Source organism: Monodelphis domestica, chromosome 3 (assembly GCF_027887165.1).
Source record: "Monodelphis domestica isolate mMonDom1 chromosome 3, mMonDom1.pri, whole genome shotgun sequence".
Lineage (NCBI taxonomy): Eukaryota > Metazoa > Chordata > Mammalia > Didelphimorphia > Didelphidae > Monodelphis > Monodelphis domestica.
Genome location: NC_077229.1, coordinates 87,815,674 through 87,841,636, shown reverse-complemented (window position 1 = coordinate 87,841,636; position 25,963 = coordinate 87,815,674). Strand labels below are relative to the sequence as shown.

At 38.8% G+C, this 25,963-nt stretch overlaps 1 protein-coding gene across 5 annotated transcripts; it reads left to right on the top strand.

Annotated features, from left to right (window-relative positions):
• The first annotated feature begins 245 nt into the window (after positions 1–245).
• Positions 246–13,106, top strand: LOC100010291 (zinc finger protein ZFP2-like). Of its 5 annotated transcripts, none has more exons than XM_007489153.3 (6): positions 246–373; positions 2,385–2,799; positions 6,277–6,359; positions 7,444–7,570; positions 8,669–8,770; positions 9,588–13,106. In XM_007489153.3, the coding sequence occupies exons 2-6, from the start codon at positions 2,547–2,549 to the stop codon at positions 11,759–11,761; spliced, it is 2,739 nt and encodes a 912-aa protein (XP_007489215.1). In that variant the 5' UTR covers positions 246–373; positions 2,385–2,546; the 3' UTR covers positions 11,762–13,106. The 5 variants fall into 5 exon arrangements, with proteins under 5 accessions (XP_007489215.1, XP_007489214.1, XP_007489213.1 ...); XM_007489152.3 differs by having other exon boundaries at positions 260–373; positions 2,382–2,799; XM_007489151.3 differs by having other exon boundaries at positions 273–373; positions 2,290–2,799.
• Positions 13,107–25,963: the final 12,857 nt, after the last annotated feature.

The following is a 25,963-nucleotide window of genomic DNA, read 5'->3' as shown; positions in this document are numbered from 1 at the left end:
CTCCTATGGATCTATCTCCCTTTTTTTGTTTAAGACTGTTTCTGAGATCGCTTGATTCAATCGCAGGGTACGTCTCCCAAGGTAGAAAACTTAGAATGGTTAAAATTGGTTCCTTCTGCATTAAACGCCATAGTCCCATAAGCCAAGAGTCTGCGCACTCAGTGGTCCTTCGCAGAGAATTCCATTTCCCACAATCCCACTAAGACCCCCTGGAATCCCAGGGGAAGCGGGGCGCAGGCGCGAACATCCCCGGGGCCTTTGGGAAGTGTCAACTGGCAGCTCCACTTGCGCGTGCGCGTTCTCTTTTAGGCCTGGCTCTAATGGAAAGATGCTTTGTCCCGCTAGCTGGGAGCGGTTGCGAGTGTAGGCTGGGGTGAGTCCTATTGGGGAATGGAGCTGAGGGGAGTCGGAAAGTGAGGAAGGTCCATAGGGGCAGGTTGGAGAAATGGAGCTTAGCTTTGGGAGGGGAACTAAGAGGAGATAGAGGAAGGACTGTATGGGGCGCGGGAAAGGGGGCGGGAGAGATTAATTAAATAAATTAAATAACTGCGACAATAACAATAGTGATATAGACGAGACCTTGATTGCTTTGCTACTGGGAAACTTCCTTTACCACTGCAGATGGTCACCCACAGCTTAGAGTCTCGGACCTCCGAGAGTTCTAGTGATTTCCCTGCCCTGGGTTACATAGCCAACGTGTGTGGGAGACAGCACTCCACCCCAGGTCTTCTTAGCTCCAAGGGCAGCACATTATGGCACGATGACTTTCTGGCAATAATAGCAACCTATGCTTATTTCGCACAGCATATGATCTATAGTACAGAATAGTGTATAGTTCAGTATCTCCCCTAGTCCTATGAACAGTTTTGAGGCAGCTCTATTTTAGGGGCAGCAATTAGGTGCCATGGAAAAGGAACTAAACTTGGAAGGCGGCACTTAAAGGCAAGTGACCTGGGCTCAAATTGCTGGCTCTGCCACTTAACTGTGTTCCCCTGGAACAAGTCACCAAATCTCTCTAGGCTTGAGTTTCCTTTTCTGTAAAATGGGTGAGGAGGGCCTGGATGAAATTATCCCCCAAATCCCTACATATCTGCTATTTGATTTTATGATATTTTATTAGTGAGGAAATGAGGCTCAGAGAGTTTAAGTCAATAACAGCCACACTATAGATAGCATTTCAAGGTCTACAAAGCCCTTTATGTTAACTCATTTAATTAAGATAATAATTCTAGCCTTGATTCTAAGTAAAATGGCCTAGTTGGAAGAAGGTGTATGGGAAATAGGGGTAGAGATGGTGCTGAAACTATTGTCACCTAATTGGACTCCTTTCCCAATTTCCTCTCTATCCTGAGGCTGATCCATACTTTAAGCTCCTTCTCCCTCCATTTCCCATCATACTTAACCTTTTCTTTTAGTGAAGGGAGGAGGAGTGTGGAATTGGGGGCAATTCTTGGGCAAAAGTCTAGTCATTGCCCCTTGTATGACCAAGGCTACCACTTCTTGGTAGTGTGGTTGTATGCATTCCCTTTTCAAAAATCTAACTCTTCATATCTACCTTTGTAAGCAGTCACAGAAATTTGAACAAAAACAGTACCTTGAAGATTCTCTAGACCTTCTCACTTATTTTATAATTGAGGAAATAAGAAGCACAAAAAGTAGAGTGATTTCCCCATATGTTTGAATAGGGGTTTTGAGCCCAAGTTCTCTAACTCCAATTTTATTTTTATTTTTCCATTATACCAGTTTGGTTCCCAGGATTAATGGGACATATACTAACTGTGTGATCCTGGATAAGTTAGTTACCCCTGTTGGCCTCAGTTTCCTCATCTGTAAAATGAGCTGGAGAAGAAAATGGCAAACCATACCAGTATTTTTTCCAAGAACACCTCAAAAAGGGATCTGGAAGAATCAAACATAACAGAAACTTAACAACAACGATACTGAGAGGGAATCTGTTGTATGCCAAAACAGTACATTTCACCTTTGGAGAGCTCTAATTGTTAGAATATGATTACAACCACCTCATTTTTACAAATGAGGAATCTGAAGTATAAAAATGGAAAGAGACTTGCCTAGAGTGATATATCTTTAAACTAAAAACAGTGCTAAGATACTACCTAGTCCAGCCTTCTAATTTTATAGCTCAGGAAAACAAAGTCCAAATGGAAGTAACTTACCCAGGACCACATAGCTGAGGCATGACTAGAGCTCTGATCTCCAACTTTCCAGGCTAGGACTTTCTTCACTCCATAGTAGCATGTTAACTTGTGGAGTATTTCTTTGTTCCAGGGTTTCAGCCGTCTTCAAAAGGCCTTGAGCATGTGTCTGTAGGACTGGTACTTAGCTCCTCAAGCTGATTTCATCCTATCTCTGTTTCCTAGCAGTCTCTAGTCCTCAAGGGCACAGCCTGAGGCTGAGAGAGGACTTCTTATGGTTCTAACTGAGATTAGAACCTCAGAGAACTCTCACGGGAAGAGTTACTTCCATTGAGCCTGCACATCCTGGCTCCACAGATCAGACCAGATTCTTCAGAAATCAGAATTGGAATGGAGAAAAAAATAGAAAGGAGTTGGATGAGAGAGCCTCCAGGGAGCCAGGATTCTCTTCAGGAAAAAGCATGCTGCTCCCCAGACCCTCTCTTTAGAAAAATAGAGCCACAAGAAGGAGAAAATCCAGAAGCTACTGGTGCTGAAGTAGTTTCTATCCAAGGAGATCAGAACTTCATTGTTGCCAAGAAACTAGAGGAATATCAAAGAAGGATGACTATGGCAGATAAGACTCATATTCTTCAGAAAAGAGGTAAGAGTTAGAGGTTTTGGGAAAAGAAAGCACAATCATTCTGACTGGGGAAGAAGTTAAAGGTCTCCCTGGTTCTGTGGATATGGTTGGCTCAGTGTCAGAGAAGATGTTGGGGATTTACTAGGTCTCTCATCCTGTGTCCCATAGACTTTCTTATTCAGCTCCTTCTGTGTTGGAGACCCTCAGGGTGGCTTGAAAAGGTCACTGTAATGGGGCAGCTGGGTTGCACAGTGGATTGAGAGTCAGACCCAGAGATAGGAGGTCCTGGGTAGTATTGATTCCAAGACAGAAGATAAGGGTTTAAAAAAAAGAAAAAGAAAAGAAAAGAGTACTGCAGAGAATCAAGAATGGGGTTCATCTTCAGAGGCTTTACTCTGAAGGAAGAGGCAAAGTGGACTCTACATACTCCTACTATGTGTTATTCTTTTATCTCTATTCTTCCCAATCTCTTTCTTCCCTTTTCCAGACCCATACCATTTTCTTATTACAATTCCTCCTTCTCTTTTACTCTTCATTTACCTAATAGTAGGTGGAAGCCCAGGGAAGAGAAAGAAGGAAGGGAAGAAAGAAAAGTCCCATGTTGAATATCACAGTGCCTAGCTTTCTTGACTCCTGACCTGGTGCTATCACTTCCTTTGTATAGATCTTTATGTATAACTTTGTTCATCTACATGACTGTATTTGTGAACGTGTCTCTTTGTGCATTGGTATGACATTTGCATAAATGTCCTTTTTAATATCTGTGAGACTATCTTACATAAATATAGATTTAGATACAGCATTTTACGAACATGAATCATTACCATTTCAATCTTTTGCATATAATGGAAGTTCCTTGACAGTAGGGATTGTTTCAGTCTATGTACTTGTATCCCAGGTAACTAACATATAGTAGGTACTTAATAAATGCTTCTTGATTGAGACATTAAAGAGCCCTTTATTGTTGCCATCAATATTCAGGGCCTTAATGCATTTGTGTGTGTGCTTTTCTGGATAAATGTGTTTTTATAAATGTGTCTTATGTTTTGGGATATATGGTGGCCCTATACATTTTTACTGAAGGGGAGATGAATCTTTAATATGTAGTGAAACAGTGATATTCAGAGAAAATATTCCTAGACCAGAAATTAGGAAACTTGGGTTCCAGACTAGGTTTTGCTACTGACTTATATGAGGCCTAAAACATATCATTTTTTTTTGTTGTCTTCACTTTCCTTTTCTGTAAAATGAGAGCTAGATAATCTCTGGTTCCTTCTAGCTCTGAGTTTATGGTTCTGTCTTTAATCATACTTTATACCATGGATCACTTCAATAATTGCCTCTACACAACACTATTATCTCATCTTCTGCCCTATTAACCTTCCATATTTGTTAACTCCAAGCATTTACCTTCAATCCAAAAGTTGCAGAACACTCCCAGAAGAAACTGAAGTCAGTTGCCTGATTTCATTAATATTTATACCATCTAACCTCAACTAAGTCCTCACTACTCCATGGTAGTTATTAATTTCTTATTGATTTTGTGTCACATTTCCCACAACAGTTATCCCAAGTCTTCTCTACTCTCCTTTAGTCCCTTTCTCCCCTGTTCCCTTACTTTTAGCTTCTTTCTTTTCTTAGATAGAATCTCAGATGTGAATTCTCTCAGCTTCTCATCTTAGTGCTTCTGTATATATTGCCCTTATATTCTCTCCTTCTCTTTAATCTCACAGAAAATGGTGTCCCTCTTCGTTCACTGTTTTCTTCTTCTATCCCCTCTGTGATCTTGTTTCATCAGTCACCCCCTGTCATTCATTTTCAATCTTTCTTTCCCTGTTGTATATTTCTCTCAAGCCTTTAAACATAGTCAAATCAGACTTTTCCTTTTCCTATCCAGATTACTCGTTCTGAACCCCTTGCCTCCTGACTTCAGGCTCAGCACTCTATCCAATGTGCCACCTAACTGCTCTATATTTTAGTGTATGTGGTACCTTTCTTTGTATTGTTGAAAATTTTAAAGTTGAATCTCTGGGGCAAAAAGTATTGCTGACATTTTAGCCATTTTATTTTCATAATTCTAAATTATTTTCCAAAGTGGTTTAATGTATTAATGCATTAATATATCTGTCTTTCACAACCCCTCAAGCATTCCTTTTTCTCTTGTTTCATTAGGAATTCATCCCCTATCTACAGCTCTGAAAAGTATATGATCTGTTTTTCTTCTAAACATTTTTCTTGTGTCATTTTAAATATTCAGGCTATATGTCTATTTTGAATTTATTGTGAAAATAGTTAAAGATATTGTTCTAATCTTAATTTCTGCCAGTCCATTTTCCAGTTTTCCCAACAACTCTTATCAAATAGAGAGCTCTTTTCTTAGGTAGTTTATGTTTGGGGGGTTTTCAAACATTGAGTTTTTGAATTCAGTTATCTTTGTCTAATCTGTTTCATTGATCTTTATTTTGTAACCAGTACCCAATGGGTCCTTCTGCATTAATTTGACCATTCCATCCCTCTGTCTTTTGCTGACACTTCTCCATGCCTTATTATATAGCTTTCCTGAGTTATTGTCCCAGAAAATTTCATCAACCTGTGACTTATCCTCTTTCTACTTCTTTGAATGTGAATACATTACAAAGTTAAGTTTTTGGTTTATTTCTCTATATTCTTCCTTGGTGAATGAATTAATTTCCATGTATTCCATTACAGTTTCTTTATAGATAATGCTTAAATCTGTATCTTCACTATCAATTTCCACTCAGTGCTTCATGCCTGGATTTCCCATCACCTTGTTTATATAATTTACCTGGATGTCTCAAACTAAGCTCATTATCTTCTTCTCTACCCTCCCCCCCCCCACATGCACACACTCACTCATGTTCTATTTAACTCAGACTGAGACACTATCTTTAGGTGATTTCTTATCTTCGCTTAACTTCTGACCTTTATTCATGCCACTAACTAGGTATCAAATACTATTTCTTTCCCCTCCATTTCCACCTGTTGGAGTCTTTTATTTCTTTTTTTCTTTACCCAATTTGGATGCTGTCACTTTCAGGAAGCCTTCCCTGATATCCCTTAATGGACTTTCCCTCTTAATTCTTTCATGTCTATTTTACTTCTATCCATGTTTCATATTTTGGTTTCTCTAGGCCATCAGAAATTTTCCTTCTCTGTCTTGTCTCTCCCTCTAGATGGTGATGCATAATACAGAACATAATAAGAACACTTCATGCCATAGTCCTTTTAATGAATATTTGTTGAGTGATCTGAATTGATATTAATTATCATTAATTACTAATTAAATACTAATAGGTTAACCTATTGGAACTTCAGGGACAGAGACAGAACCCCAGGTCACAGTGACTATGGGTTTCATTTCTGACCTTGAGAGAAGACAAAGAATGGGTTACAAACAGATTTGAGGGAATGCTCTGGGGAAGCTAGAGGCCACAAGACTAGAGTGCTCTCTCTCACTATAACTTCTCTTTCTGATAGCTCCATGGTCTCTGAAACCCTCCCTTCCTCAAAAGTGGATCACAGAAGAGGAGGCAGTGGCTTCCAGATCTGTCCTTTCCTGGGTAAGTTGGGTTCTCCATCATCTCAAATGGAACAGTGTCCCAGATCCCCAAAGCATGGATATGTTGTTTTTCTTCATACCTGAGTGTCTCTTTCCCACAGAGTCCTCTTCAAGTTCTTGAATCTCAAGATTTTATCCTCACCTTGGGGAGAATAGACCTGTCTTGATGAACTTTTGTCTCCTTGGGAGATAGCATATTTTGATGGAAAAGTCTTGGGAGTCAGGAAATCAGAGTTTAAGGCTGTCATTGACAAGCTGTGTGACCTTGAGTAAGCCACTTTGCCTCTCTAGTTTTCACTTTCCTACTCTGTAAAAATAAGAGGGGTTGAATTACAGAAAGTGACCTCTGAGAGCCGGATTAGTTCTAGAATACAGAATTTGTTATACACCCTATGTCTGAAGGCAGAAGGGAACAAAAGACAAGAAGCTACTATGGCATGTTAACTTCTATGAGCAAAGGACTCCAATAAAACTGGGACCACACGACCCTGACTAGATGGCACTGAAGCCCATTTCTATCTTTATCAGAAAATGAAGAAGGGATTCTAGTTCAATACCATAATTATCTTGAGTCAAATGATTTACCAAAATGTATCCAGTATGTCAATGGTATAACTTGATTTTGAAAGAGTTCACAATTCTGCCAATCGGAATATGCCTTAGGAGATACTCTCTCCTTCTAAACACTTTTAGATCTAATTCGTATCCATCCCATAATAGTATTGATGACTGATTCTTTCCTAAGATTTTGACGTTTGCAAAGCACTTTTCATATACCATTTCATTTGAACCTCAAAACAACTCTGTGAAATAGGTGCTAGAGATATTATTTTTACCATTTTACAACTGAGGCTCAGAAAGATTAAACACTTTGCTGATGGTCACATCAGCTGTAGGATGTATCAGATGTATCAGAGGTGAAATTCAAAAGCAGATGACTCCTGACTCTAAGCCCCAGCACTCTTTCCACTATATCATATTATAGTATATTCACCTTCCCCACCCCAGGGGAGTTCTGCCACCTTCAGCCTACTGTGGGCATGTTGGGGGATGGCCCCTGGGCCAGCAGGAATCTGGTATTTCAGGAAGCAGTGACATTCAAGGAGGTGACTGTGGACTTCACCCGGGAGGAGTGGGAACACCTGGACCCTCTTCAGAGGGATCTCTACAGGGATGTGATGTTGGAGAACTATAGGAACCTGGTCTCCCTAGGTAAGGTTGTCTTCCCCTTGTGAATCAGGTCTTCCTTTGAGGACACCTGTTATTAAATGCTCTTGGGCTTCCATTATGTTTAGCCAAAGCAATTCTGCCTTCCAGGTATCCTAATAGTCTTTATACTCAAAGAGAGTGGTATCTGGAATTTCAGTAAATAGTAAAGTAAAAAGGATTCCAGAATAGACTTGGAAACCTATAACTTTTTGTTCTGACCCTTTCCCATTTCAGGCCAGAAAAGGACTTATGGCAAGACCCCAGGGAAGAAGTCTCTGTAGTTTGGAGAATCCTATCTTTGTGTCTGGGAAAGACAAGCTAAATTTCTTTGTAATCCCTTACCAATCATAGAATGTTAAAATTAGAAAGGAACTTTGAGATCATTTATTCTAATATGAAAGTAGAGACCCAAAGAGAGAAGAAAGTTATATCATGAATCAGTGAAGTGTTGGGACTCAAACCATATCTGAGTCCAGTATCACTTCTATTACACCATGCCCATTATAAATATGAGGAAATGGGATGAGAGCAACAAATTAACTTCTCTATTGTTGGGAGTCAGTCTTTAAGTAGATGGAAGATTATCCATGTAAGGTATATGGTTTAGGAGGGGCAGGTAGGTGGTGCAGTAGATAAAGCACTAGGCCTGGAATTTGGAGGACCTAGGTTCAAATCTGGCCTCAGATACTTCCTAGCTGCATGATCCTGGGCAAGTCCCTTCACACTATTTGGTTAGTTCTTGCTACCTTGCCTTAGAATTGTTATTAAGACAGAAAATGAGAGTTGGTTTTTGTTTTGTTTCGTTTTTTTAAGCTATATGGTTTAGGGACAATTCAGTTTTCAGGGCCAATTTGGATGAATAAACCTTTCATGCCCCTTCCACTTTCCAAAGACTATTTAATTTGTCTAGGTAACACATTGAGCTGGTGACTGAGCCAAGACTCAAACTCAGGTTTTGGAACTTCTAGGGAGAGCTCTTTCCACTGTGCCACTCTACCATGTGGACTATCCCACTATCCCACTTTGGAATATAATCCTGAATCATTTTGTTTTCTATTTCTTACATATACAGAACTTTCTTGTTTCCTTCCCTGTAAACAGGACTTATGGATTCGAAACCAGTAATGATCTCCTGGTTGGAGGATTGGGAAGAGCTGCAACAAGGAAATGAAAAAGAAATTATCTTAACTGGCATCAATCCAGGTGAGTGTGTTCCATGCACATATGAGTCAGTGGAACTATCAGCCGGTTATTTATTGAAATGTGACTGCCTTTGATATATTGGATGTACTAAATGGGCAAAGTTTGAACTTCAGCATCTCTAATGTATAACTGAAAATCTGTTACCCTAAAAAAGAACTACATTTCCTGAGAGCCCACTGACTTCCTGTCATTACATACTTTCTATAGACAGGGAATAAATATCCAGGGAGTAGTCCTGCTCCTCCTCTTTCAGCATGATACAGCAATCAGCAGTGATGGTGGTGAGTAGGAATTTTTAAAATGGCTAACCAGCCATGGGCACATGGTTTTTATTTTGTATCCTCTTTATTCTTTGATTTCTAATGATCATTTAATAAACCTCCTAAACTAAATTTTACACTAAAACAAGAAAAGTCTTTACTTACGATCCTGTGACCTTTCTGTCACAAGAGGAAGATAAATATTCTCCTAATAGGCTCTTCCCTTGCAAAAGGCACAAGGTAACTAACTCATTATGTGGCCTTGGTAAGTCAGTTAACCTCTCTTGGCCTCAATTTCCTTATCTGTAAAATAAATATCGATAGGACCTTGTTTTAGGCACTAAGAAAATACAAAGATAGCCATGGACCTACTTATATCATTTGGATTAGATAATCAATCTCTAGGAGACTTTTCCATTCAAATGATAAGTTAACTCCATGTTTACAGATGGAGGATTCCTCTTCCCATAAGGGTAGGATTGAATTTCTGAAGTCTTTCCCCCTTTATCTATTCCAACATCAGAATTCTTATGATTTGCATTCACAATTTTTTTCAGACTGGGAGTCTAAATACCAGACCCAAAAGTCATCTCCAAAGCAGGACTTCACCGAAGAAGTTGATCATCCAGAGAGATTAGTGGAGTTGCTCACCAGAGAAGTTGTTCACACAGGTTGCATGTTTGGAAAAGCTCCTAAACAGGGGAGCAGGTTTTTGAGCCAAAGAGAAAACCTTGCAGATGAAACTCCAAAGAATTATGACAGCCAAGAAATTGATTTCCTACAAGTGATAGTCTCTAACAAAAAAAACTTTGCTATACATAAAAACCATAATGAATTTGACAAAACTTTCAATCAGGGCAGCTGCAAACAGATAAAAAATTGGAATTGTAGTGAATGTGAGAATATATTTAGTTATCACCCAACCCTTACTCAAACTCAGACACTAAATGGAAAAGAGAAACCCTGTCAATATGAGGAATGTGGGAGAGCCTTCAATATTAATGTAGAGCTTGGTGAACATAATCAAATACACACTGGACAGAAACCTTATGAATACAATGATTATGAGAAGGATTCTAGCCACAGCTCATTTCATATAAAATCACGGGGAATAAACATTGGAGAGAAATCCTGTGAACATAGAAAATATGGGAAAGCATTCAATCAGAGAGCAGACTTTGTATATCAGGGAATTCATACTGGAGAGAAACCCCATGAATGTCATAAATGTTGGTATTCCTTCAGTCAGAGGTCTAGTCTTATTCACCACCAGAAAATTAATTCTAGAGGGAACCCGTATAAATGTAATGAATGTGGAAAAGTCTTCAGTACTGGTGGAAGCCTCATTGAACATCACCAAATGCATTCTGGAGAGAAACCTTATAAATGCAGTGAATGTGGGAAAGCTTTTAGCTACAAACCATATCTTATTCAACATCAAAAAATTCATACAGGTGAGAAACCTCATAAATGTAATGAATGTGGGAAGACCTTCAGGACCCGAACACAACTTAATCGACATGAAAGATTTCATACTGGAGAAAAACCCTATGAATGCAGAGAATGTGGGAAGGCCTTGAGTGATAGCTCATCTCTGATTGAACATCAAAGAATTCATACTGGGGAGAAACCATATAAATGTACAGATTGTGGAAAGTCTTTCAGTAAGAGAGCCCGTCTTACTCCACATCAGAGAATTCATACTGGTGAAAAACCCTATGAATGCAATGAATGTGAAAAAGCCTTTCGAGATAGCTCATCTCTTATTAACCATCAGCGAATTCATACTGGAGAGAAGCCCTATGAATGTAAGGAATGTAGGAAAGCCTTCAGTCGGAAAACAAACCTTACTGTTCATGAGCGAATTCATACTGGAGAGAGACCCTATGAATGCCATGAATGTGGGAAGACATTCAGTCAGAGGTCTAGCCTTATTCACCATCAGGTAATTCACCATGGAGAGAATGGCTACAAATGCAATGAATGTGGAAAAGCCTTCAGTATTGAAGCACACCTGATTGAACACTGCCGAATGCATACTGGAGAAAAACCCTATGAATGCCATGAATGTGGGAAAACTTTCAGCCGAAGTTCATCACTTACTCAACATCAGAGAATTCATACTGGACAAAAACCCTATAAATGTACAGAATGTGGGAAGGCCTTCTGTAGGCGCACACATCTTACTCAACATCAAAGAATTCATACTGGAGAGAAGCCTTATGAATGTAGCAAATGTGAGAAATCCTTCAGTGACCGATCATCCCTTAGTCAACATCAGAGAATTCATACTGGAGAAAAACCCTATGAATGTAAGGAGTGTGGAAAGGCCTTCAGTCAGAGAACACAGCTTAAGAAACACCAGAGAATTCACACCGGAGAGAAGCCCTATGAATGTCATGAATGTAGAAAAACCTTCATTCAGAAATCTGGTCTGTCTTACCACCAGAGAATGCAGTCTGAAGGGAACAACTATATCTGTAATGAATGTGGGAAAGCCTTTAGTAGGAATTCTTGCCTTATTTATCATCAGTTTATTCATGATAGGAATAAACTTTATGAATGTAAAGTATGTGGGAAGATCTTCTCTCAAAACTCATCTCTTATGGAGCATCAGTTCATTCACATGGGAAAGAAATCTTTTGTATGCAATGAGTGTGGAAAATCCTTCTTTTTGAGCAAAAGCCTTAAAAGACATGAGAGAATTCACATGGGAAAAGAAATCTCATGAATGTGATGCATGTAGAAAATGTTTAGTTATGCATAGTCCCTTTTAAAAAGAGAATAAAAGGTGAAAAAATACTTCCAGTGCAGTGGATATGGATAGTTCTGTTATAATTTAATGGGTTTCAGTAGGAAGAAAACTGGATATGGAGTTAGAAGACCTGGGTTTATGCCCAGACGTCAACATTCTTTCACTATGTGATCTCAGGAAGCCTGCTTCATTGCTCTTGTGCCTTGGGGTTATATTGGAAAAAAAAGAGGTCTGTCAGATTGAGACTCAGTTCAATGAATGTGTCCAAATATGTAAATATAGATATATCTAATATATATGTATATATAGTTATATTCTTTAAACTTTGAGAATGCAAAGATGACAGGCACCTTACTGTCAAAGAACTCACAATCAAATGGATTGAGGGATAAGCCAAACGCATGTAACAGTGATGTAAGATGGAATAAGTGCAAAGGAGAGCTACATGTGAAGTGCTATGGGAAATTTAAGGTGAAATGAGAGAATATTTTATTTCTGAGGTTTAAGGCAAGCTTTTATGTAAGATCAAGAAGGTAGAATGGAGTTGGACCTTGATGGAAGCAAAAGGACTTCAGTAACTGAAGGTAAACCAAGGGGCCATTTGTAGATACTAGAGAAGACTGACAAAGAAGAGGCTAGGATGAGAATAGAGAACCATGAGTAATCTTTATTTGGCTGAATCATGTAATATCTGAAGGAGAATATTGTGACACAATGTTTCAGCTTTACTCACTAGGCAATGGATAACACCTGAAGGTTTCTGAGTAGAATAGTAAGAGAAATCCATTAAGATTAGAGGATTGTAGAGTTAGAGCTGAAAGGGATCATAGAATCCAACAAATCTAATCCTTTTTATTTTGTAGGTGAGGAAACTAGGATCCAAAATGTCTTGCTCAGGGTCACACATCAAGCAAATATCTAGTGAGGAGTAGTGAGGAGGAAGAGATTATAACCTAATGTTGGCAGAGAGAATGGATGAGAGAGTTGTTGGGAGTATAAAACCTACTTCACTAGACAACAGGTTAGATATAGGCAGTAAAGGAGAAGAAAGAGAAAAGATGCCCCCAAGAATGACCAAAAAGAAGATAGTTATTTTAAAAAAGGATTCCTAAGGGGACAGTTTTACAGGTAAGATAATGAATTCAGTTTGGGACATGTTGAGTTTGAAGCACAAGTAGGATATATGGGTAGAAATACCAATAATTTCCCACTTTCATGACACAGTGATGTAGATTGATTTTTGACTGAGAATTCAGGAAAACCTAGATTCAAATTCCACCTGTGACAAACTATTGGTGTAAATAAAATAAGTTACTCAACATCTCACAGTTGTCAAGTAATTTATTAATATTATTTTCCATACTAGAGATCCCCATATCAGTGAAACCTCAGGTTTAAACAACAAAACAGACTTACACAGTTGCTTTTACCCCTTTTTCAATTATTTTCATCCTACCCATGTTGTCAGTAAGGGATACTCTGCAACTGATTACTGATTCTTGACTCATTCATAGGCACAGCAGCAGCAAACTACTCCACAATCCAGTTATGATCTCTGAAAGCAGTACCTGATATTGTTTATGGCAATGCTGGGATTTCCAGTTCTTGGTGATTCTGATTGGCCTGTTCCTATTCCCTTGTTTCTAAGTCTTTCAGAATAATGGTGCTTTGTTTGAATAAAGCAAGAGAATCCAGGTAGGACCAGTACCTAAAAGACTTCTACTTCTGCCTTGTCTGGTGGTCTACTGCTGACACTTATGTATTAGTATTGTAAAGATTAAAATTTGGGGGAAACTGGGGCAGGTAGAAATTAATTTCTCTCTGCCAGGAGTATTATTTTTTTAGAGGTTTATTAAAGGTTAAGGATTAAAGAAAATACAGAATAAGAAAGCATGTGTCTAGGCTCAGAGAGGCCTAGACAACCTCACCTACATTATGAAAAAAACGTATCTGCTTGGAAGCAGCAACAGGAAAGCAGAGAGACCTGACGTAGGCAGAGACCCTTTAAATAATAATTTGCTCTCTTCCCAGGTGAGAATTCGGTGAGATTACAAAGCATTCTGGGGAAATGGAGCAAGGACTTCTGGGGACTGAAGTTCTGGATTCAAGACTCCATTTTTACAGTATGTTTCCTGGAGACACTTCTCTTAAGAACTGATCCTTCTCTATTTCTGGAGAACAGGAAACCCTCCTGGTCTTCTCTCTGGTCTTTTTATGGAACAGTATCATAGAATCATAGAGTTAGGAGGGAAATTATCTAGCACACTGTGTTGAGTATTCAAAGGAAAAAACATGTCTAGAAATGAAGTGACCAACAACTCTAGGTCACATAGTAAGTAGAAGTGCTGGAACTTGAACCCGGGTCTTCAGAGTGCTAGTATTTTGGGGACTCTCCCAGAATTCACCTAATCCTAGCTGTACTTAATTTGTCATCTTTCTGTTAAGTAGTCTGGATAAATTTAGCTTCTGATTGATTGATAACTTCCAATGATAGAAATCTGTCTCCTGAGGACAACTTGGTCTACTGTTGGACAGCTCTAAATTTCACATCAAGCTTACTTCTGCCTTTGCAGTTTCCACTTAACTGCTACTGTTTTTGTCTTCTGGGACCAAAAATGACATGTCTAAATCAGTTTCTACATAATAGCACTTCACTTACTTGAATGCAGCTATCATATCATCTCTGAATTAAACATTTCCTGTTCTTTCAGAAGATCTTTGAGTTGCATACTATGTAGCCACACCACCCTATTCATCCTCTTCTGGACAATCTTTAGTACATCAATATAATTCCTAAACTGATGCCCTGAATTAACCATAATACTCCAGATGTGGTCTAAATAGTATACATTACAATGGGTTTCCCTCAGCCTGGACTGTAGTTAGATTAATGCAGCTTTTAAAACTGTCATATAATATCTCATTTCCCTTTTTAATTAGAGTTACCAAATTAGTAGTATCTCAGAGGAATGTTGTAAGCATAGTTTCCATAGACTTACTAAGTGTTTGACAAATTCCTCATACTATTTTTGTGGAAAGCATAGAGAAATGTGGGTTAGATGGCATTATAATTGGATGAATCCAGAACTTACTTAGTTAATGGCTAGTTGCCACATGCTGGCAGTACCAACTCTTGTTAACTTGGCAAGAGCTCTCCAGTGGAGTACTCCAGGGATGTGTACCTGGTCAGGTGGTGTTGAAAATTTTTATCAGTTATTTGGATAAAGAGGCATATCAATTATTCAGATGACAAAACTAGAAAGGATATCCAATACACTGGATAACTGGAAACCAAAAAGGTCTTGGCAAACCAAAACACTGGGTTGAATATATGATTAAATTTAATATAAATTGAAGTTGGGTGAAAAATTTGACTTCCCAAGTAAAAAATGGGGAAGGTGTGACTGACATCATTGGGAAGAGATCTGATGACTTCAGTGAACTGCAAGATCACTATAACTTAGTAGTGCAATTAAGCCAGTCTTGTGCTGCATTAAAAGATGCATAGTATCTAAGGACTAAGAAGATCATAGTCATATTCAGCCCTCAGTCAGATCATATTCAACAACACCATATTTAATTCTAGGCACCATGCTTTAGTTAGGACATTGAAAAGATGGAAAGCAGACAGGATAGTGAAGGGACTTCAGACTATACCATGTGAAGATTAGTTGAAAGAACTAGATGTATTTAGTCAGAAGACAGGACAAATGTGGTTGCTGTCACATATGGAAGGGAGAATTATTTTAGGGCACCTAAGTAGCATGGTAGTTATAATGACATGCCTTGAGTCAGGAGGACCTGGGTTGAAATCTGGCCTCAAACACTTCCTAACTATGCAACCCTGGGCAAGTTACTTAGCCCAGATTGCCTGACTCTTGATGCTTTTCTAACTTAGAATTGATTCTATAAAGGGAAAGGGTTTTTTTAAATTAAAAAAATATTTTTTAGATTACTACATTTTAGGGTATATAGGTGGCTCAGTAGATAGAGAAGCAGGCTTAGAGATGAGAGGTCCTGGGTTCAAATATGATCCTTAATGATCATTACTTGTCCCTGGACAAGTCACTTAACCCCAATTGCTTAGCCCTTCCTGCTCTTCTGCCTTGGAATGGATACTTAGTATCAATTCTAAAACAGAAAGTTAAGAGTTTTTGAGAAAGAGAATTACTTGGCTCCCCAGAGTTCAGAACTAGGAGCAATGGGTAGAAGTTACAATAAGGTTAATTTAAACTTTATTTAAGGAAGAACTTCGTGACTATTAGCAATATCCATAAGTAGAGTGGAGTGTTTAGGAGATTAAAGATCTTTAAACTAAAAACTCATTGAAGGTGTTGTAGAGGAATTACTTGTTGAGTATGGGTTGAAGCTTCTTGCCCTGAGATTCCATAATGTCAAAGTTGCAATGAGATCTTTTTACATTCTTGCCTAGCCATTCTTCTATCAAGTACTTGGGCAGGTGTGTGTTTGTACCCAAATGTAGGTAGGACTTTCCTTTTGTTGTGGGGGGCTGGAGATTAACCCTGGGTCCAGGGAGGGTGCCCTTTCAAGAATGACAGACTCCAGTGTTTATTTAGGTGTAATGTTGGGGAGGCAATATGCAGGACCAACTGCTGCCCTGAACAGAGAAAAGTTCAGGATTTTTATATCCTAAAGGGATGGGGTCTAAGTGACTTGGAAGGGAAGGATGGGGAGGCAGATGAGCAATGAAAACAAACAAAGAGGGCAATCAGGGGAGAATAGGCAACAGAATAGGTGCCTTTGGGTCTGGGGGCTTAACATCCTGATCATAGAGGTGGGTCTTGTGATAATTAAAATGTTTTGGGAGCAAGGGAAATATATAACAATTATGACCTCTGAAATATGTTTTCTACTGTGTCTTGGATTTATATAAATATAAGATGGTCATCAGGGAATATATTCCCAATTTATAAATATGCCCAAGCCAACTGGGTTTTATAGATAAATTTAATTTATAATACACTGATTAATCAATAGAAAAAGAGAGAAAGTAAGAAAGGAATAAGAATGAATAAATCAGCCAGTTGGTTTTATTAATCACCCAAGGTCTCTCTAGGTAAGGCTTCTCATGCCAACCTCAGGCTCCACCTTCAAGAGAGCTTCCTTTCAAGAAATGTTTCCAGAGCCTTCTCCTCCTGACTCCTCCTGAGTTCTCCTTCCACAGCCTCCTTCAAGTCCTCTCCAGGAGCTCTCCCTCCAGGACCTCTCTCCTCTCAGACTCCTCCAGAGCAAAACCTCCTCCTCTCAGAGCAAAAAAACTCTCCTCTCCCCTGTCCTCAGACCCCCGCTATCTTTAAGGAAACCATCTAAGTCCCCTCCCCTCAGTTCTCACATCTACTAATCACTGTCGATGTCTCCCCTGTGCCAATGGTGGCTCTAGTTTAACCCAGGACCACCCAGAGGTCTGTGGCTTTGCACATGTCTGTTGAAGGTCATATTCTCAAATAATTAAATCTTGATCTTTGCTGCAGCCCTTCCTAAATCCTGTTATTCTAAGTAGGGTGGAGATTGTATTTTCCAAGACCTGGTTCTGTCATTCCAAGTATCTCTATTGTATCAATTCTAAAATCAATCATGACTCAAAGAACTTCCTGTTCTATGCTTAAGCATAGGTCAAAACCCTTTCCATTGTTTAGCAAAAGGTTTCTGTCCTAAAGTAGTCTTAAGTAGGGAGGAGAAGGATCCTCCCATGCCAAGGGGTTTCACATTCCAATAGAGTTCTTACTATCAATAGGAAATTTTTTCCAGTATGAAATTTCCCAATGGTGAAATTTCCAACATTCATAAGTCTAAGAAATTTTAAGGTTTACAGTCTGGAGGCATAGTACAAGTACACATTGTTTATGGCATCCTGATCATGTTACCCTTCTCGAGAAACCTTGGGATGTTTGGGATCACAAGTGATGTTTGAGATGTAGGGATCATAAAAGTGAGTAAATTATCTGGAGGAACCTAAAGTGTTTGAGATGTAAACATGAGTTTTCCCCTCAAGCCCAGCCCTTTATCTTAAGGCTAGTGTAAATACATCTAAAGTTTAGAGGTAGAGGAACCAATGTTTGTACAGCTGCTAGCCCTGCAAGGTGAATTCCTCATGTAATCTTTGGTCTGTGGTGCCTCTAGGAATGTTCAGGGTGTTCTGGGGGACCTTGGTGCCCACCATGCTTTCACTTCTATGTAATGTAATCATACTAGCTTTGGCCTGGGGTTCTAAATTGTTGAGATCTTTTTGATTTTGGACTCACCTAGACTTGGCTGCCAGCTTTGTGCCATTTGCTGATTTGACAAGTATGCCAGCCTTTTCTCTATTCAAGACATTGCTAAAATGTGGACTACTATAAGGCTAGGAACAAATCACAAGCACACTAAATTAGAGACTTTCTTCCATATTGACTTGAAGAAAAAGAACCAGGCAAGTATCTGACCCAGGTAAGTAATCTGGGGAGATGAGAGAAAGAGGACTTGGTGCTCCCCACAGAATTAGGATTAGGGAAGCAGCCCCAGGCTAGGCTAGCTGGATTTATATATGAGAGAGTAGTTCTTCCTCCAATCCCATTCGGTTTACTTTGATTCATAAATGGAGAAGTTGGTTCCCCCTCTTTTTGCTTCCATTTGCCAATATATAGAAATGATATTGGATTAGTGTATTAAGAGCACATGACTGAGTTCAGAAAAAAAAGGTTTGAATCTCACTTCTATCATTTACTGTGTGATTGGGCATGCCAGATGTTTTTTCCCTTCTTTTAGCTGGCTTATGTCTACTTGTATCTGCAGGTTATGTAAACCTTAAAATTTCTCAGACTTATGAATGTTGGAAATTTCCCCATTGGGGAATCTTCTACTTAAAAAAATTCCCTAGCAGATAGTGAGAATTCTACTTGAATGTGAGGGCTCCTTGCCTTGGGAATATCCCTACTCCACCCTACTTAGGACTGCTTTAGGACAGAGAGCTCCTTGAGAACAATGAAAAGTACTTTGATCCATGCTTATGGAAGGGAATGGAAGTTCTTTGAGTCATGACTGTTTTAGAATTGATACAATGGGATACTAAGTACCTATAAAGGTGGGGCAACTTGTAAACTACTTAAAACTAAAAGGATGATAACTTATTCAGAGGTTTTTTCTAATGAAATTTGTTGACACAGCAGCATTTTTTTCCTGACTTACTAAAGAGATTAAAACTACTAAGCTGTGAATTCAAAATGGGCGGTCCTTTAGAAACATCTACAGTGATTGGTAGATGTAAGGACTTAGGGGAGGTGACAGAGAAGATTTTGCCCTTAAAAATAAGAGCTCAGGGAAGAGCTGGGAAGTCATTCTGAAACATTCAGATTGGAGAGACTCATTCTGAGGAGACTGATTCTGAAACATTCAGATGGAGGAGGGAGCTGGTGAAAGCAGCTGAGATGCTGCTGGCCTGGTGTCATTAGAATTCTTTACTTAGACAGATCTTATGGTGAGTGTTAAAAAACTGATTCTTTTCTTGCGCGCTCTCTCTTTCTTTGATTACTCATTGTATTGTTAATTAAAATCTCTATAAAACCCAATTGACTTGGGTATTTGAATAATTGGGAATATTTCCCTGGCGACCACGTTATATTTGATTTTAAAACCCAAGACACTGTAGTGAAACATATTTCTGTGATCAAATTTACTCACCCTCTCTTATATCTATCACAATTTATATCTTCCACTATTTTAATCACTACAGTTTAAGACCTCAACTATTTTAAATTTCACAGTTATCAGTATGTCTCTGTAAATATGTGTAGGGTTTATGACAGACTGCTCTGTGTGTGTATAGTATGTAAGTATGTAGACTCTGAGCAGATTATGTTTTGATTTTGTCTTAAAGTGGAGATTGTGCCTTTTTAAGGTAGATTTATGTTTATAAATTATATGCAAGTATATTACATTTTGTATATTGTAGATTATTCTGTGCAAGTGTAGAATTATTTAGAAGATTATTGATTTTGTGTCTATGACTGTAGATTGTTTTTTATAGATTTTACATATATGAGTTTGCAAAGTCAAGAATATTGTGTGGATGTGTATATAGGTCATGACTGTGTGCTTGTATGTTTAGATAGACACTAGATTCCCCACTCTTAGCCTCCCTCATTACACATTCCTTCACCTTTGGGCAACAAATACATGCCATTAAAAAAAATCCAAGCAGTGTGTTGGGTGTCATTCTGTCCAACAAGAGTACTCAAAACTTAACATTTTTCTCTGGGGTAAAAGAACTTACTGACCTGTTCTGAACCCTAACCTTTGCTGAGGGCAGAATGTCAGAATTTCTGGGAGCTTTCAACTTATAAATCACCACAGATTTAATGGGTCCTCTGTGTACATTAGAATATTATGCTTAGAGCATGCCCTCCTCTGTATAATAGATTTGAACTGAACAATTTCAAAGGTCCCTTCATTCTCTATGATCCAATGACTAGGACTGATCCGAGTTGCAGTGTACTCAAATGTGGCTTTTTGAAGATGAGATTTACCACCCATCTCCCAATCTTAAATGGAAGGGAGCACACTTTTTCTTTTTTTTAAACCTTTGCCTTCCATCTTGGAGTCAATACTGTGTATTGGCTCCAAGGCAGAAGAGGAGTAAGGGCTAGGCAATGGGGGTCAAGTGACTTGCCCAGGGTCACACAGCTGAACCTGAACACATTTGAACCTAAGACCTCCTGTCTCTAGGCCTGGCTCTCAATCCACTGAGCCACCCAGCTGCCCCCAGGGAATACACTTTTCAAATGAAACTCTCAAATATTTTAGAGTCTCCATAGGTTTTAGTTGTTGGTCTCACAAATAATTCATTTAGGTGGTGTAAAGATTACAATTTAGGGGAGACTAAGGCAGGTAGAAATGAGTTTCTCTCTGCAAGGAGTATTATATTTTTAGAGGTTTATTGAAGATTAAGGATTAAAGAAAATACAGAATAAGGAAAACGTGCCTAGGCCAGAGAGTCCTAGACAAGGCCTCAACTACATTATGGAAAGGGCCATGTCTGCCCCAAAACGGAAGTCCAAAAGATCTCAAAAACCTTTGCAATCAGGTTAAATACCTTCTCAATCTCGGCCCACGTGAGAATTCAAAGCATTATGGGGAAGTGGAGCAAGGACTTCTGGGGATTGAAGTCCAGAGTTTGAGTCTATTTTTTACAGTGGTCTATGCCAATGGAATCCATGTGTTAAGCCTTTTGGATCAGTCTAGTTCCCTCTTGGGGAACAAACAATTGTAAAATCCCTAATCATCAGATGTAACCTAAAATGTATTCAAAAACAACTATTGTCATCTTAGGTTGCATTCAGAGTGCAGTGCCCAGAAAGGGAAGCATATCAAGGGAGGGGACTAGGGGGACTGACCTAAAGTAAATCACTGGCTTAAAAGGATATAGCTAAAGAAGAAAGGTCAGAACTAGGGGAAGATATCAAAATGCCAGGGAATTCACAAGTGACAATCATAACTTTGAATGTGAATGGGATGAATTCACCCATAAAACGTAGACAAATAGCAGATAGGATTAGAACCCCAAACCCTACCATTTGTTGTCTTCAAGAAACACATATGAGGCGGATTGATACTCACAAGGTCAGAATTAAAGAATGGAGTAAGACCTTTTGCGCCTCAAATGATAGAAAGAAGGCAGGAATTGCAATCATGATATCGGACAAAGCCAAAGCAAAAATAGATTTGATCAAAAGGGATAGGGAAGGTAAATATATTTTGTTAAAAGGGACTATAGACAATGAGGAAATATCACTAATCAACATGTATGTACCAAATGGCATGGCACCCAAATTTCTAATGGAGAAACTAGGAGAATTGAAGGAGGAAATAGATAGTAAAACCATATTAGTGGGAGATCTGAACCAACCACTATCAAATTTAGATAAATCAAATAAAAAAATAAATAAGAAAGAGGTAAAGGAAGTGAATGAAATCTTAGAAAAATTAGAGTTAATAGACATATGGAGAAAAATAAATAGGGACAAAAAGGAATACACCTTCTTCTGACCACCACATGGCACATTCACAAAGATTGACCATACACTAGGTCACAGAAATATGGCATACAAATGCAGAAAAGCAGAAATAATAAACACAGCCTTTTCAGATAATAAGGCAATAAAAATAATGATCAGTAAGGGTACATGGAGAGCCAAATCAAAAATTAATTGGAAATTAAATAATATGATACTCCAAAATCGGTTAGTTAGAGAAGAAATCATAGAAACAATTAATAATTTCATAGAGGAAATGACAATGGTGAGATATCCTTTCAAATCTTATGGGATGCAGCCAAAGCAGTACTCAGAGGAAAATTCATATCCCTGAGTGCATATAATAACAAATTAGGGAGGTCAGAGATCAATGAATTGGAAATGCAAATAAAAAGAATTGGAAGTGAACAAATTAAAAACCCCCAGAAGAGACTTCCGGGTAAACATGGCTGTAATCTAGAAGCGACTTGCTTCCCCTCCCCAGAACTGAACAAAATAGACTACCTCAAAAGAGCATAAAATCACCTTTGGAAGAACGGGGGGACTCTTTAGTATCCCACAGAAATGAAGGTATATGGGGTTTGAACATTTCCACACTATAAGGAGGAGGAAAAGCTTGCACAAAAACGTGAACTGAGCTGCCCCTCCCCCCCCCCCAAACCAGAGTAAGCTATCAGAGAGCTCACTGGGACAGCGAGTGAGTGAGGAGCATCTCTGTCTGAGGGGCCACACCAGGGTCCTTGGGATCTAAAGACGGCAAGGAAAAGACCTCTCAGGGCATTTTCACGGGAGAATCCTGCGCTGAGCACAGGGGGCTGAAGAACTGAACTCCTGGGTGGTTGCGCTGAGCATCTGGGCAGAGCTGAACACCTGGGTGGGCTGGGATGATTGCCTGGGCAGTTGGGCTTGAACACAGGGGCCCGCGCTCTAAGAAACCTTGGAGGCTGGGAAGAACTAGTCTGAGGCAACCTAAATTCACAGAAAACCTGCCTGTATCACCCAGACCACAGACCAAAAAAAGAAAGTGGAATAAAACCACCAAAGGGATGGCTCACATGTCCCAAAATCAAGGCTCCAAGAAGAAAGGGGGAAAAAAGTGACTATTGAAAACTTTTATGGAAGGAGTACCCAAGGAAAAGAAGACAATGAGGATGAAATCCAAACAAAATCAGAACACACCTCCCAAAATGGAAACTATCCACAAGCTCTGGAAGATCTCAAACTGGAGCTTACCCAAAAGATGGAAACCTTTTGGAAAAAAAATGGGAGAAAGAGATCAGCAGTCTGATAGACAAGACCTCACAATTGGAGAAGGAGCTGGAAGCATCTAATAGAAGGGCAGACAAAGCTGAAAAGCAAAACCAGTCCCTAACGTCCAGAATTAAGGAACTGGAAGACAGCGAGCATGCCCAAAAGATGGAAATGTTTTGGAAAGAAAAATGGGAGAAAGAGATCAGCAGTCTGATAGACAAGACTTCACAATTGGAGAAAGAGCTGGAAGCATCTAATAGAAGGGCAGACAAAGCTGAAAAGCAAAACCAGTCCCTAACGACCAGAATTAAGCAAATGGAAGACGGCGAGATTACAAAACAGCAAGAATCAATAAAACAAAGCCAAAAAATTAATGAATTAGAAGAAAACATGAATTATCTCACTGAAAAGGCCACAAACTTGGAAAACAGAGGAAGAAGAGACAACTGCAGAATTATTGGTCTCCCTGAAAAACCAGAGATAAACAAAAACCACGATGCTATTCTACAGGAGATTATAGAAGAAAATTTCCCACATGTTCTAGAGCAAGGGGGTAAAATAGAAATAGAAAGGGTTCATAGAACACCCTCTATACTAAATCCCCAAAAGACAACCCCCAGGAATGTAATCGCCAAATTCAAGAGCTTCCAAGAAAAGGAGAAAATCCTACAAGAAGCCAAGAAGAGGAGCTTCAGATATAGCAGGGTTCCCATAAGGATCACACAGGACTTAGTGACTAACACACTAAGAGACCACAAAGCATGGAACACGATATTTAGAAAGGCAAGAGAGCTGGGTCTCCAACCAAGAATCAACTACCCAGCAAAACTGACTATATACTTCCAGGGGAAAGTATGGGCATTCAACAAAATAGAAGATTTCCAAGAATTTGCTAAGAAAAGACCAGAGCTTAGTGGAAAATTTCACATCCAATCACAGAAAGCAAGAGAAACATGAAAAGGTAAATATGAAAGAAAGGGAAAAGCAGATAAATCTTATCTTTTTCTTTAAGTCAAACTTGCTTCTATAAGGACTACATTTATATCAAATTATATATATTAATATGTGGGGAAAATGTATTGTGTAACTCTAAAAATTGTATGCATCATAAGAGTAGTTAGAAGAATTATGCATAGGGAAAGATTGGGGCATCAAGAAGATTTGGTGAAAGGGGGGCAAAGAAAGAAAAAGGGAGGGGGGGAATTGTCGATAATACTAACATTTACTTCAAGAAATGGTGGGGGACTAAATAGAATAATCTTTCCCATACAAAGATACACATGGGATGGGGAGGGGAAGAACTCTCATATGAGAAGGAGAGGTAGAGAGCGTGAAGTAGAATTACTTAAACCTTACTCTCAGTGAAATCAAATCTAAGAGGGAAGAACATCTAGATCTATTGGGATCCTGAATTCTATCTTATCCAACTGGGTAATAGAGAAAGGAAAATCAAGGAGGGGGAGAGGGGAGGGAGTATAAAAATGGAGGGAAGGAGAGGGGGGAGGCAAAGAGAGCATAAAAAGGGAGGGGCTAGAAAGGGAAGCATATCAAGGGAGGGGACTAGGGGGACAGATCTAAAGTAAATCACTGGTACAAAAGGATATAGCTAAAGAAGAAAGGTCAGAACTAGGGGAAGATATCAAAATGCCAGGGAATTCACAAGTGACAATCATAACTTTGAATGTGAATGGGATGAACTCACCCATAAAACGTAGACAAATAGAAGATAGGATTAGAACCCCAAACCCTACCATTTGTTGTCTTCAAGAAACACATATGAGGCGGATTGATACTCACAAGGTTAGAATTAAAGGATGGAGTAAGACCTTTTTGGCCTCAACTGATAGAAAGAAAGGAGGAGTTGCAATCATGATATCAGACAAAGCCAAAGCAAAAATAGATTTGATCAAAAGGGATAGGGAAGGTAAATATATTCTGTTAAAAGGGAGTATAGATAATGAGGAAATATCACTAATCAACATGTATGCACCAAATGGTATAGCATCCAAATTTTTAATGGAGAAACTAGGAGAATTGAAGGAGGAAATAGACAGTAAAACCATATTAGTGGGAGACTTGAACCAACCACTATCAAATTTAGAGAAATCAAACCAAAAAATAAATAAGAAAGAGGTAAAAGAGGTGAATGAAATCTTAGAAAAATTAGAGTTAATAGACATATGGAGAAAAATAAATAGGGACAAAGAAGAACACACCTTCTTCTCAGCACCACATGGCACATTTACAAAAATAGATCATACACTAGGTCACAGAAATATGGCACTCAAATGCAGAAAAGCAGAAATAATAAATGCAACCCTGATCATAAAGCAATAAAAATATTGATCAGTAAGGGTACATGGAGAGCCAAATCAAAAATTAATTGGAAATTAAATAATATGATATTCCAAAATTGTTTAGTTAGAGAAGAAATCATAGAAACAATAATTTCATTGAGGAAAATGACAATGGTGAGATATCCTTTCAAACCTTATGGGATGCAGCCAAAGAAGTACTTAGAGGAAAATTCATATCCATGAGTGCATATATTAACAAATTAGGGAGGTCAGAGATCAATGAATTGGAAATGCAAATCAAAAAACTTGAGAACAAACAAATTAAAAACCCCCAGAAGAAAACCAAACTAGAGATCCTAAAAATTAAGGGAGAAATTAATAAAATCGAATAAAATCAAAAGTGATAGAACAATTGAACTAATAAACAAGACTAGAAGCTGGTACTTTGAAAAAGCAGACAAAATAGACAAAGTACTGGTCAATCTAATTAAAAAAAGGAAAGAAGAAAGGCAAATTAACAGCATCAAGGATGAAAAGGGGGACATCACCTCCAATGAAGCGGAAATTACGGCAATCATTAAAAAACTACTTTGCCCAACTAT